The sequence below is a fragment of the Stereum hirsutum genome (assembly GCF_000264905.1).
Source record: "Stereum hirsutum FP-91666 SS1 unplaced genomic scaffold STEHIscaffold_3, whole genome shotgun sequence".
NCBI lineage: Eukaryota > Fungi > Basidiomycota > Agaricomycetes > Russulales > Stereaceae > Stereum > Stereum hirsutum.
In genome coordinates, this window is record NW_006763133.1 from 1,295,807 (window position 1) to 1,308,079 (window position 12,273).

At 52.0% G+C, this 12,273-nt stretch overlaps 4 protein-coding genes across 4 annotated transcripts; 2 read left to right on the forward strand and 2 right to left on the reverse strand.

Moving 5' to 3' along the window:
• Window positions 1-703: 703 nt before the first annotated feature.
• Window positions 704-3,695, forward strand: STEHIDRAFT_153638 (YTH-domain-containing protein; the record flags this gene model as incomplete). The annotated part of the gene is made up of 8 exons (XM_007300855.1): window positions 704-974; window positions 1,120-1,253; window positions 1,320-2,444; window positions 2,536-2,699; window positions 2,765-2,801; window positions 2,894-3,012; window positions 3,128-3,296; window positions 3,354-3,695. 8 exons carry the CDS (start codon window positions 704-706, stop codon window positions 3,693-3,695), a joined length of 2,361 nt encoding a protein of 786 aa, XP_007300917.1.
• A 1,378-nt stretch (window positions 3,696-5,073) lies between these two features.
• On the reverse strand, window positions 5,074-6,985 carry STEHIDRAFT_137458 (uncharacterized protein; the record flags this gene model as incomplete). Its single annotated transcript, XM_007300856.1, has 3 exons — window positions 5,074-6,597; window positions 6,671-6,754; window positions 6,818-6,985. The coding sequence occupies 3 exons, from the start codon at window positions 6,983-6,985 to the stop codon at window positions 5,074-5,076; spliced, it is 1,776 nt and encodes a 591-aa protein (XP_007300918.1).
• Window positions 6,986-8,569: 1,584 nt separating this feature from the next.
• On the reverse strand, window positions 8,570-9,481 carry STEHIDRAFT_118907 (uncharacterized protein). Its single transcript, XM_007300857.1, has 2 exons — window positions 9,392-9,481; window positions 8,570-9,333 (listed from the first exon to the last, which is right to left on the reverse strand). Exons 1-2 carry the CDS (start codon window positions 9,452-9,454, stop codon window positions 9,079-9,081), a joined length of 318 nt encoding a protein of 105 aa, XP_007300919.1. The 5' UTR covers window positions 9,455-9,481; the 3' UTR covers window positions 8,570-9,078.
• Window positions 9,482-9,762: 281 nt separating this feature from the next.
• On the forward strand, window positions 9,763-10,249 carry STEHIDRAFT_50696 (uncharacterized protein; the record flags this gene model as incomplete). Its single annotated transcript, XM_007300339.1, has 3 exons — window positions 9,763-9,888; window positions 9,981-10,079; window positions 10,148-10,249. The coding sequence occupies 3 exons, from the start codon at window positions 9,763-9,765 to the stop codon at window positions 10,247-10,249; spliced, it is 327 nt and encodes a 108-aa protein (XP_007300401.1).
• Between the last annotated feature and the right edge of the window lie 2,024 nt (window positions 10,250-12,273).

The following is a 12,273-nucleotide window of genomic DNA, read 5'->3' on the forward strand; positions in this document are numbered from 1 at the left end:
CTATTCGGGACCACACCACGTTTTCGGCGTGGAGAGGGCGTGTGGCGATGACGAGCTGTATATGGACCGAAGCCCCTATAACAGAACCCTGATGCGGTTTGCGGCGAACCGGATCCTTGTCGGATTCAAAGCGATGGCTGTCGTACAGACATCTGTGCCGTTTCACAGGATTCTACAGCCTGCGCCACCGGAAGAGGAAGATGAAGCCCGAGAAGGATGAGAATACGATGCTTGGTCGATGTCTCTTGATTGTTAGGTCATCGATGGAGCCAGTGCGTGTTCAGGATGTGCTCCGCGAGCATCATATATCAGTGCAATTTCCGCTGTGTGGGTTGTGGGGAATCACGAGGAGGTGATTGGGAGATAGCGACGAATACATGGTGTGGTAAACTTGAATAAATTGCCCAGAAAAACCACGCGAGCCTGTAATACGAATAGGACCCGAAAAAAAGTCTTTGACGGGCTGCGGTTGATGTTGTGGCTCTGGAGGGACGTCGGGAGCGAGTGGGAGCTGTGCGGGGATGGATGGCTTGGGTGATCGATTTGATTGCGGGCCGGCATGTCGCGTGGTAGGCAGAATCCGCCAAGTGGTTGCTCTGTCGTCAGAGAACGCCTGCTGCTTCCCAAACCACTCTTCATCACCTTTCTTCTTCTCCACCACCTTCACTTTCATCCTTTATATTCACAAAAATTATCAACGGAAATGTCGGCGCCCCCTCATCCCATCTCTCCACCGCCTGGTGCGACGTCCGCTTCGTCGGGCGTGAGGCGCCACCATACCATCACAGCGACCTCTCGGGCGCGTGCAGGAGGCAGAAGCACTATCTCGGAGGAACCTCAGGACGACGAGGGGTGGAACAACGATGAGGTCGTCGACCAGGACTGGGTTGGAGCCGTCGGTGTCGTTGGAGAACTCAAGGGATCCTCTCTCCATCGGCAAAGCTCACTCCCGACACGATACAATCCGAGTCGAGGTTCGCATTTTCTATATAACCAATTCCTCCCGACCGGGCACGTTTTATGTTTTATGTCTTTTCCCCTGTCCCTCTTTCTTCCTCCCCATCATGACGGCCGTCTCCCCCTGGTCATTCTCCTCCGCTGACTACTTCTCCTACAAAGCGTATGGCCAGGCCACCCGTCAGTCGGGCACTTTGACGCCCCGCACCTTGAACAGCCTTTCGGCCATCGCTGGCCAGGAGGGCGAGGAGGACGACTGGGAAAGAGATCTTAGAGGTTTGAGAAGTGAGGAAGAGGTATGTTTATTCATCCCTTTCACCTGCACGAAACCATCTACTGAAATCTTCAAGGCTGCTTATCAGTCCGTCGATCCCGCACAACACCAGGGCATCGACAGCAACTCCCAGACATCCTCCGGCCCGTCACCCATGTCTCCGCACTTTTCTGCCATACCTTCACCCCCACCCGCAGCTTCGGCTGGCGTACGAAGGCACCAGAGCTTAACCTATGGTGCGGCCACCGGTGGTCCCAGGAAGATGGCAACGTCTGGCCTGAGGCGTGCAGGCACCCTCCAGACCTCCATCAGAGCACCTGGCGAACATCCTCAGAGCCCGAGCCCGACCAACGCGGAGGAGGAGGTTTACGTCGAGGGCTCCGTGGAGGATGAGCCCTCGTATTTTGCGGCTAACACGCAAGGTCAGTACGCGACTAGCCCTATTGGCGGCCGCTCACCTTGGAGTACTCCAGGGACAGAATGGCGTGCTCCCGGCACTTCGAGCTTGGCCAATAGCACCAACAGCAACGCTGCTATCGATGACGTCCAGCGAGCCCTTTCATCCCTAGACATCAACAACCAAAACCAGCAAGCTTATCCCTCCAATGCATTCCCTGGTGGCCAGTCTACGCACCCTCCGCGCTTCAATCCCAACCAGCCACCTCCTCAGCAAATGCCCGGGATGCGCCCATCGAACGGGTACGACCATAATGGCGCCTCTCGGGGTCCCGATGGCCGCAAGCTCCAGCTCGTCACTGATCTCAATGCCGGTAACAACGTCGCGCAAGGTGGTTCCTCCGGTCCAGCTAGTGCTTCCGCCTACGTTCCACCCATTGGCCACGGAGTCCCACCGCAGAACAACGTGCAGCAATCTCGAGGCCCCAATGACCGTGACGACCGGGCATTCACCGCTTCCGGCGCGTGGGATCAGAAGGAGCGGGTCCTGCAGGGCCGAACGTCCAACCCGAACCTGTATGCCTACCAACAACAACAGCAGAACAAGAATGTCCCGAATGTACCGCCCATTCCAAGCCAGTATGTCAATCAGGGTATGGGTATGAACTCAAGAGCGGGCCTCATGAGTCCCGGGCAGGGCCAAGGTGCTCTACCAGGCGCGCAGGCTCCTGGGTTGATTACATCTCCTATTGACGTACCCACTCTCATTGCTACGAAAGGGTATAACCCTACTAACTTTGATATTCGCCCCGTCAATGTGAGTCATCACGAGTCCTTTCGCTCTTTATTCCTTCGTCACTGCTGACTACTCGTGTCCGCGCTAAACTTTGTTCTCTCCCTCCCTGCAGGCTCGCTATTTCGTTATCAAGTCTTACACCGAAGATGACGTCCACAAATCTCTCAAGTATGAGATTTGGAGCTCGACGGATCCTGGAAACAAGAGGCTCGACAAGGCGTTCAAGGAGACGGCCGCGAGAGGCCCCATCTATCTCTTCTTCAGTGTGAACGCGAGGTCGGTGTCTTTCTTGGCCTTCGACATCTCGTGTATTTTACTGAGACCCACGGGGTTCGGATTAGCGGTCACTTTTGCGGCATGGCCGAAATGCTGACGCCGGTACGTTGGCGCAACTTAAATCCCGTTCCACGTTCACCTTAATATGTGATGTGACTCATATCTCTCTCGGTTTCTTTTTCTCACTTCTACAGGTCGATTACACTCGGAGCAGTACCGTGTGGGCATCCGATAAGTGGAAGGGTGTCTTCAAAGTGCGATGGATCTTTGTCCGCGACATTCCAAACGCCAATCTGCGCCACATCAGGCTCAAGTCAGTCTTACCTCTTTCGCGCTCATACGCTCCTCATCTCTGTTATCGACGACCGTCATAACCTCGTCATCCTCGGAGTGAGGGAGTTGTTAATCGCTCATCATACCTTGTTTAGTAACACGCAAGAGAGGAAGCCTGTGACCAACTCACGCGATACCCAAGAACTCATGGCAGACGCCGGCCAGGAGATGCTGCGTATCTTCCATTCCCATCCCGCCCGGACGTCTCTTCTCCAAGATTTCGCCTTCTATGAGGTCGATATTCCTTTTTTTATCACGCTTTTCGTCCGTTAACGCTTCCGATATTCCTCTTTTTTTTCTTTCTTCCTCTCTGCCGTATAGCTCCAATCCATGCAGAAGCTTCAACAGCCTCAGCAACAGACCCCCGGTTCCCCTCCGATGTCGCATCCAAGCTCGCCTTCCCCACCCCAGCAAAATGCCTACGCCATGAACAACCCGGGCGCGCTCGTCGGTGGCTACGGTCAGCAGCCCATGCCGGGGATGCAGCAGATGGCGCCGATGATGCAGATGGGGATGGGTTCAGCGTTCGTGAACCCTCACGCGATGCAGAGCGTGATGAGAAACCCGAGTCCGGTGCCTATGGGTGGGCCGGGCATGGGCCTTGGTATGTCGGGACAGCCTGGGTACGCAAACATGGGTGGTGTACCTGGATTCAACGCGTAAGGTGTCGTGGTGCATAAGGTGACAGAGTTAACTGGTATGATGCGGTAGGGAGTGATGATGTATTGAGCGGGTGGGGTCGAAGAGTGTGACGCAGAGTGTTGCCCGTTCCTAGGGTGTGGAGTGGACGGTTTCGTGCCTTTTCGTTTCAGACTGCCTCGGACTCGGACCTCCTGCTTTGGACACAGGAAGAGTACGAGGAAAACGGACGTGGAATGCTGTAATCTCTTGTGTAATTGTCTTTGCAGGACGATGCATCCGTTCATCAACACTGTGTCCTTCTTCCCTCTCTTCTCTCACAATTTGCCTTGGATATAGAGTCGTCTATCTGCCCCCCTTCCCTCTCCCCGCTTCGTCTCTTTTCTTTGCCGCTTCGTCCTGTTATGAAATGCTCCTCGCGTCTAATGAACGAATGAATGAATCATGTACAACATCACTATGCACCTCCCTTTTCGCTTCGTCTCCTCTCCTATATATTTTCAGTCTCGTCCTGCCCCTCAATGCGCTACCGAACGTCTGTTCTCTTCTCTCCCTTTCTTCCAGAGTTTAATGCGTTGGGCTTCATGTTTGTTGTGTGTTACTTACGTGCTACAGCCGCTACTAGTACCGGTACAGTATTGCCTCCCTTCCACGTCAGTTGCTGTCCCTTCCGTTCCTCCATTGAAGCTCTGGATCTGCGTCCACTACCCTCTCGCCGGTCTTCTTCTCTGCTGCCTATCTATTCATTCGCTTCTGCCTTTTTCATTTAACTGTTTGGTTTTTTTCGATCTTCGTTGGTTTACGTATATAGTAGCGTTACTAGTGCTCGCTCGTTGCTCGCTACATACCGAAGTGTCATAGCTCCCGGCTCTCAGACCTCAGATCTCAGACGGACAAGGAACATCACATCACTTCGAACGGACTTGGACGGTAGGAGCAGGACTCGCATTGCTCGGACTTCCGACCAGACCCACCGATTCGAATGCCTGTTACACCATTCCTCATCCTGTTCACTTCGTTCATCTGAATCTCCGTTACTTTAGCTGCTGTAGTGTACGAATGTGGGCCCCTGACCTTCTCTTATTTGCTCGTGTTTCGACCCGTTCAAGTTGGCTTTTGCGGTTTTCTTGGTAATTGCTTGGTCTAATGTACAATATGTGCTCTGCTTCGTTCGGATATCGGTCTACGGATGTAGTTACAGTGCTTGCTGCCTGGTGAACGTGAAACGAATAGTAGTACCAAGAGAAGATGTTGCTTGTTTGTGGGGTGTAATACTACGAATGTGTCTATAAAGAATATAGCTCTGGTTTCATGCGAACTTCGTCGCGGGCCTGGAACAGTTTTATCGGTTCAGTATCTGAGCATGCATATCGTACGATCATGATCTCACTCACTGTGTAGCTCAAAAGTTGACATCGAGGGTTAAACCTTGTTCACGACACTGAAGGAGTATCGCCCGAGAGTCCTCGTCGACATCCAGTTTTGCACCCTCCCAGGAAATACTGATTTTTTTCCACCTCGCTACCGGAGGCTGAGTTGCAGCCATCTCCTCATCCGACCACCAACGAGAGGTTATCATACTGCTCAACCCCCAAACTGAAACATGATCTGTGTCGTCCGTCCCGTCATATAGATGAAGCTCCTCTAAGCGAGGACAAACCGGTGGAGGACCTTGAGGGCCACGATATCGAACGACGTGGAAGAAACCATCGTTGGCGGTCCAGCAAAGGTCTGCGGAAAGGATCCGGAGTGCGGGTAGTGTCTGAAGCACGAGGGCAACATCACCCCCGTCGTTGAACAGCACCGAGTCGAGACGTAGGGTGGTCAAGGTCGCTCCTGAGCGAGAGTAGAGGTATTGAGTAAGGAGTGGGTTCTCGAAGGGCTCCGTCTCATTGGAGAAGGTGAGGTCAAGCTCTGCAAGGGCCGGCATGTCGATCGGTTGGAATAATGGCGCTGCTCTACGCTCGTCGTTGCCACCGTAGTCTATGGCCACGGAGAAGGATGTAAGGTGTGGTAAGGTGCTAATGGGAAGGTGCACTGCGTCCTGTGGATCGTAGGCGGGTATGGTACCAAGGCTGCAACGTTCTAACGAATAGCATTGACACAGCATGAGTCGAACCTCGATTGGCGAATTGGATATATTGGAGCAATCTAGTTCCTTGAGTTGTGACCATGGAAAAGCAACCATGCTTAGCAGAGACTTGTCTTTGCAGCTCAACGTCACCTTTCGCAGTCGAGGAGAACGGCTAAAATCGACTACAAATTTCAGTTCCGATGGGTCCCAATAGCTGGTATCGATTTTGACCGTCTCTAGTCTGGGGAAAGAACGAGGGGTAGGCGTGTTTTTGTGGAACGGGTATAGAGCCGACCGCGGGAAACATAGGGAAAGGTCGGAAAGCCGATCCGTACAGGTCAAAAGAGGTTGCAGGAGAAGGCGGATTCCCCGAATACCTCGGGTCTTCGACGTCAACGAGACGTTGAGGGAGTGTGGATGCGATCGTGACAAGAAACTTTCCATGATTGTCAAGGCATCGTCTGTGTCTATTTTGGGCAAAAGGCAAAGATCCGGATGGGTCCAAAGACGAGGAGTATTGAACGCGATCCTGCGCCATTGTGCACAGATGCTGCACAAAAAGAGTGGGTTGCGGCGCTGGTCCGACAAATACGAAAAGAGCCAGAATGTGAAAATCTCGGAGAAAATCTCGGATGGAAGTCTTCGAATAGGAGATAATATTGTGCGCCACGTCTTCGTCTTTTCGAGTACCGCTTGCTCTTGCGCCGCGAGCAGAGTTTTTGCACGCCGGATTTGAGCGAGCTCTGCCTCACCGTCCATAAGCAGCGTTTGAACGTACTGAACTTCCGCTGCGGAAGGCGCGGTGTTTCCTGCCAAAAGTAAAGCCATTCGCGCGTGTGAATCTGACAAGAGCTGGCAGACAGTTCAGAAGGAGGATATGAACAGGGTGACCTTTCGAGCGACGAAGTTTGAAACTGAAGCATACCTGAGCAGATTCAAGTTGAGTTTTATCGTTTTCTTCCGTCATTCGGAGGTTGTTTCGGTGAAAATAAATCCGGAAAGCGAATTTCTGGGTGCACGAGTATCAGACTATCAATCCGCTACTAGGGAAGTCATAGGCGGTCTACCTTACGCGTATATTGCGGGAGGTGGCCGTTTGGAAGCTTGAGGAGCCTTCGTTTTTTGTCGCGTCTTTTGGTCGTGGGAGATTTCCCACCATTGCCACAGTGGCACCAATCTGTGCCTCGGGTGTCAGACACCGTGCGGACTTGTGGGAGGATTCGCAGAAGTTGAGGTTCATGGTTCTTAGACCGGAGCTCGCGGGCGTGCTAGGGAGGCTTTGCAGTAATGTGTTACGAGTGTTCGAGAGGACTCCCCTTTTTGTACCGCCAAGAGCGTTGATAGAGGAGATCGAGTCGGAGTAGCAGTAACCTTGTCTTTGAGAATTTTTCCCCAGGTTCTGGATCCCGTGAGAGGCCTGATATCTCTCGTAGATATTTATGTATCAGGGCATATTGTAGGTATCACAGCGGTAAAGGTTCCCTGGTGGATTCCGTAAGTAGTGTAACGGTACTTATGTTGCTACGGATAGGGGTATTGGTCCTCATGGGCCCGTTTTGTACCCTGAATATAACTTCCTTCCTTCCTTCCTACCTTTTGTCAAACATATTCATGGCCAGACTCGTCACCATTATCTGTAGCGGGTACTTCTGAACCGTTTACTACATAAAAGCTTTTATACCTGACTCCACTTCAAGGGGGGACAGCAAAAGGGGCGATTCACAAAGCACCACACACAATGAATAGCGCGGTCTTTGCAGGAGTACTTATGCCCTCAAAGGTCACATTTGTTAGACTGACTTCAATATACGCCGACAATACGAATGACATCAAAAGCTATAACCTCCTCTTCTGTTGGAGCTACAGCTTCGCAAATTTGCGCGAACAGTCGAAAAACGCAATCACGACACACAACCCCATAGGGGTCTTCTCTGGCATGAACTGCTCATAGCTAGTCGCCGCCCTCTGGAAATTCAGAAATCGTATATGATCTCAGACATTAGGACTATGGCGCAAGTAACAGAGCACTTACAGAAACTTGCAATTTCTTTGCTATGTGCAAACGACTGAGAAAACGTGATCGTTATTGAGCATTGAAAGATCGAGCACTACGAATCCACGATTGCATACTCCTCCAATCCTGACACAGTTCAAAATCAGGACATGTACACGTCAAGAATAACCGAGTCGCTCACCAAAGCTCTATGACAGGTCTACATCTAAACCCTCTGCAAGACATTTATCAATTACCGCTTGTAGCTTTTTGCCCATCTTGAGCTCCTCACCACCCCTGCTCAATCGCACCCGCTCCCATCTCGCTATATTTGGGGGAGCGTTCGCGGACTCCGCGTCAGACCACCATCGGGATTGTATCATTCTCACGACAGCTCTTGGCGAGTATTCCATCCAGTCAGGCTCCTCGTAGACACTGAGCGTCTTCAGACACGGAACTAATGGGACAGGGCCCTTGGGGCCATGGTAGCAGAGGGCCTCGAAAAAGTTGTGGTCCAAAATCTGGCACCCATCGCAATGGAAGTGTTCGAGGGCAGGCAGGAGCTGAAACATATTTGTGACTTCGGTGATGCCGCCGAAAATGACGCCGTCGATACGGAGGGATGACAACGAAGGTCCAGATCTCGAGAACAAGTTTGTGCAAAGGAGCGGGACTTCGCGCGCATTCGAACCATCATTGATAGAGAGTTCGAGTTTGGTGAGGGATGGCATGTTCACTGGCTGGAAAAATTGCGCGGCTCTGTCCCATTCCGATGCGTGGTCGAAGGAGATGTACAGCACGCGAAGGTTCGGGAGTGTGCGTAGTGGGATAGGGGATGTGATTTCGCCCGGATCTGGGTAAGGGATGTAGAACATCGTACAATGTGCGACGGAAGAGCAGGCGAGTAGGGTGTCGCGCGCTTCACTGAGTGAAGAGAACAGTCGGTGAGATCTGAAAGTGGTGAGTTGGTGCCATGGCATGGTCCAATGACGAACTATACCGCGAGTCCGGTACTGCAACCTGACCTTTTGAAGCACCGGCGCGACAGGAAAGACGACATCCAGGTCGGCCGGGGAATCCAAGTTGGACTCGTATTTAAAGAATTTGAGGGCTGGCAGAGAGCGCGACTCCTGTGTAAATTGATTGAGTGTTTGGAGTGCGGTTTCTGGCAATACCATCGTAAGGCTCTCTAGCCTCTCCATGCTCGATATGACCGCTAACAATATGCGTTCCAAGCCTGGCGTTTGTGGATCCGGAGAGTTGAGTCTCAAAGAAAATTTGCAGGGCTGTGACCTGAGCAAGATCTCCTCGAGGACAGTGATCGACTCGTCTGTCAAGCGTCATCCGCGGAAGATGAGATTGGGATGAGTCCACAGACGGGGGTCGGTGATGGCGATGTTTCTCCATCCCGTGCAAACAGTGCTGAGATGACGAGCAGTCCGACCTCGAGAGGGCCCACCGCCATAGGCCCAAAACATAAATATTTCCGACATGATCTCGTTAGGCAGATGCTGGATGGGAGTTGTGGCGTTGCCGCGGCTCTGCAGACGGAACTCATCTTCTCGAGCTCGTGCGTCAGGAGGAAGTGCCCTAGGCTGCGTGCAAGCATAAGCAGCGGTGTTGATCGAAGGGACCTCATAATGTTTCACGCACCGCAGATGAAAAGGTAAAGACAGTGTCATCTTCTTCCGAGTCTGAGATATTTTGTGAGTTCATCGAGGGGAATACTTAAATGCCGGATACTATCCTCGTTTTCGCGCCAGCCAATTCTTTCGTAAGTATGAGTCAACGTAGAGAAAGATGATGGGTATTCTCACCGGTCACAAGTCTTTCTTTCTCTCGATGTCGACGTTCGTGTTCAACCGCGTCAGCGAGTACCGAGCAACAATAAGCAGGTACCCCGATATGGATCCAGCTGTGATGTGGCGCTCGAGTGCCACAACCACCGTACTGCTTGCTCTCTCCTCCCATCCATTCTCCGTCGTCTTTGGCCACACGTCTCATTTCATGCCACCATCACCAACATGACAGCCGTCGCCCCTCAAAATACCATATTTGATGTCAATCCCTACGAGGACCACCCATCCTTGAGCCCGGTGGAGGCTGATATCCTTTGGGAATACGCGAAGCTAAACCAACACATCAAGGACGTACGTACAACACACGTTATCAAAATATGCTCTTTGTTGACTTTTGACCATCGCGTCTTCGACTGTGCTATTCTCTTGGATGATATTAACAGCTGGTGGCCCAGACCCGCAGACTGAGCGAAGCTCCAGACGAGGGCATGTTGAAGAGGTTGCGAGTGCTAGAAAGGAAGATGGGCCTGGTTCTCACTTTGGTGCGTGTATCTTCGCTCTGTCGTCGCGACCCAATCTCTGAAGGCGCGTTTTTTATGGCCGGAATCAGTTCAAAGCATCAGTATGGGGTGTGGTCAACGAGCAGGCCTATGCAGACCACAGTGGAACGGCGCAATCCGACGAACCGTCCGACTCTCTCATCTCACAATGATTATGTATGCACACTTCGGACTTGTACAATGGTACAGTGTATTTTTATAGATCCTCTATGGCACACATATCTGGTAGATCAGACTGTCCATACACGAGGTAAGTCCTTAGACCTTGGGACTGTGAATCTAGGATCTCGCAAGGACCAGGACTGAGGACGCGCCGCACTATCTATGGCGCTCTTGACATCGTCGACCGCGTTGTATCACTGCCGCACTACTCTTGCAGCACTCATGATGCACGACGAAAAATTGCCGTCTCGTGCGTGAGACGTGCAATGCAGCTCACTTCTTCATTTACGGCGACATCTGACCTACCTCTGGTCTGACCTACCTCTGGTATCCGCCGTGTTCCAACATGATCTAGCTTTTGATGATATTCGGTCCACAAAAGCTTTGTCTACCGCAAGTATCAACGATCAATAAGCTTGCCTGGAACCGGGCTCAGCGATGGATTGTCGGCGGGTGTGATAGGCACCAGTCCGTCTCCACCGTCACAGAGCCATTGGCCTGTTCATCATCTATTAATGGACGTGATAGCGTCTGCTTTGCTATCACGCATCCCATGGTGTAGACACAACCAAAACTCATATTTGTTCCACTCTATTCTTGCCGAATATCCTTTGTCTGCTGCAGTCGCGAACCCTGATTGTTGCAGCAAAGTGCATGCTGAATCTCATGTATTACACTTCGCACAGGTGGCTTCGAAAGAAGCTATCTTCGTTGTAATTCTCATGAATTGTCTCTACTCATTGTCTTGATACACCTGACCTCATTGCAGGGACACAACACATAACTTTGAGCTTGTGAAAGGTTGCTATGCCTCGTCCATGGTGGCCGAAAGACGGGCTTGCTTCTCCCTTCCCTTCTCCCTTCGTCTCTTCTTGCCATCAGACAGATGCATCTCACCTCGCGCCTCCACTCTCGCAGAATTATCATGTGGCCTTTTCCTTTGGTCCGTGCGCTTCTCCCGAGTGCTTACACCTTTGTTTTCCCCTTCACTCATTTGTTATTAGCAGAGTATGCCACCGAACCCCCATTCGAGACCACAAGCCTCCAATCGAGTCAGTGTCAGCTGCTAGTCTACTTTGTATGAACTCCGAAGATGTCAGGCCTCAGGCTTTAGGGATCGGATCTCGACTCTCACGAATGAGTCTGTTCGACGCGTTCTTTTTAGGCGCCGAGGAGGAGTCGAACAATAAGGAAAGGGGCGCTTGACGATGGTAGGTAATTTGATTGAATCAGAGTGTCCGCCAGTTCTCACCGTGTTCTCACAGGTATACAGATCCCAGTTCGAGTGAATGGTTGTTGTCAGGCTAAGATGGCAGACAATGATGTGTGAAGCTCTAGAGGAGAGGAAGAAAGTCGACAGAGAAACTTGGGTAGAGTACGGCATATTGAGCGGGACGCGTATGTATCTCTCTCGTCCGGTAACGGGCTACTTTGTCCCCCAGGAACGGACAGCAATAGGAGTGGACTGTCGCGGAATGAGAAAACATCCGATTATCTGTGCATGGGAGCTGTGCCCCTCAGTGATAGTGCTTTGGGCGAGTGATGGATGGAGTCGAACGCCGGGAACAGCGCTTCATTCCTCCGCCAGCTCCCTGAGTGTCATACCCCTCCGGTGCTCCTCAACGAGCGAATGGACCGGAGACAACTTACCACGTAAAGCTTAGTGCACCTGCCCTGCTCCTGCATGCAACACGATCGGGATGTAATTCAGACGAGGACACTACAACGGGTTTGGGGAGCACGAGGCTCGCATGGAGAGGTGCAAGACAATAAACCTGTTGGGGGGAGAGAACAATGAGTTTAGCGGGCTGAGCCCCGGCGGTCGTTCCTTTCTTCCTCGACTGCCAACGATCTGATGATCATTCCACCCCCCCGCGAAATTCGCTTTGGGTGTGCGCATAAGGCGCTGCAGCGAATGCTCCGTCGCCTGCTGCGTGGACCGGAGATACCAGAAATGTGTTGTTTGACCTGGATTTGTTCGATTCCAGCCTGCCGTCATGCGTCTCCCCAATTG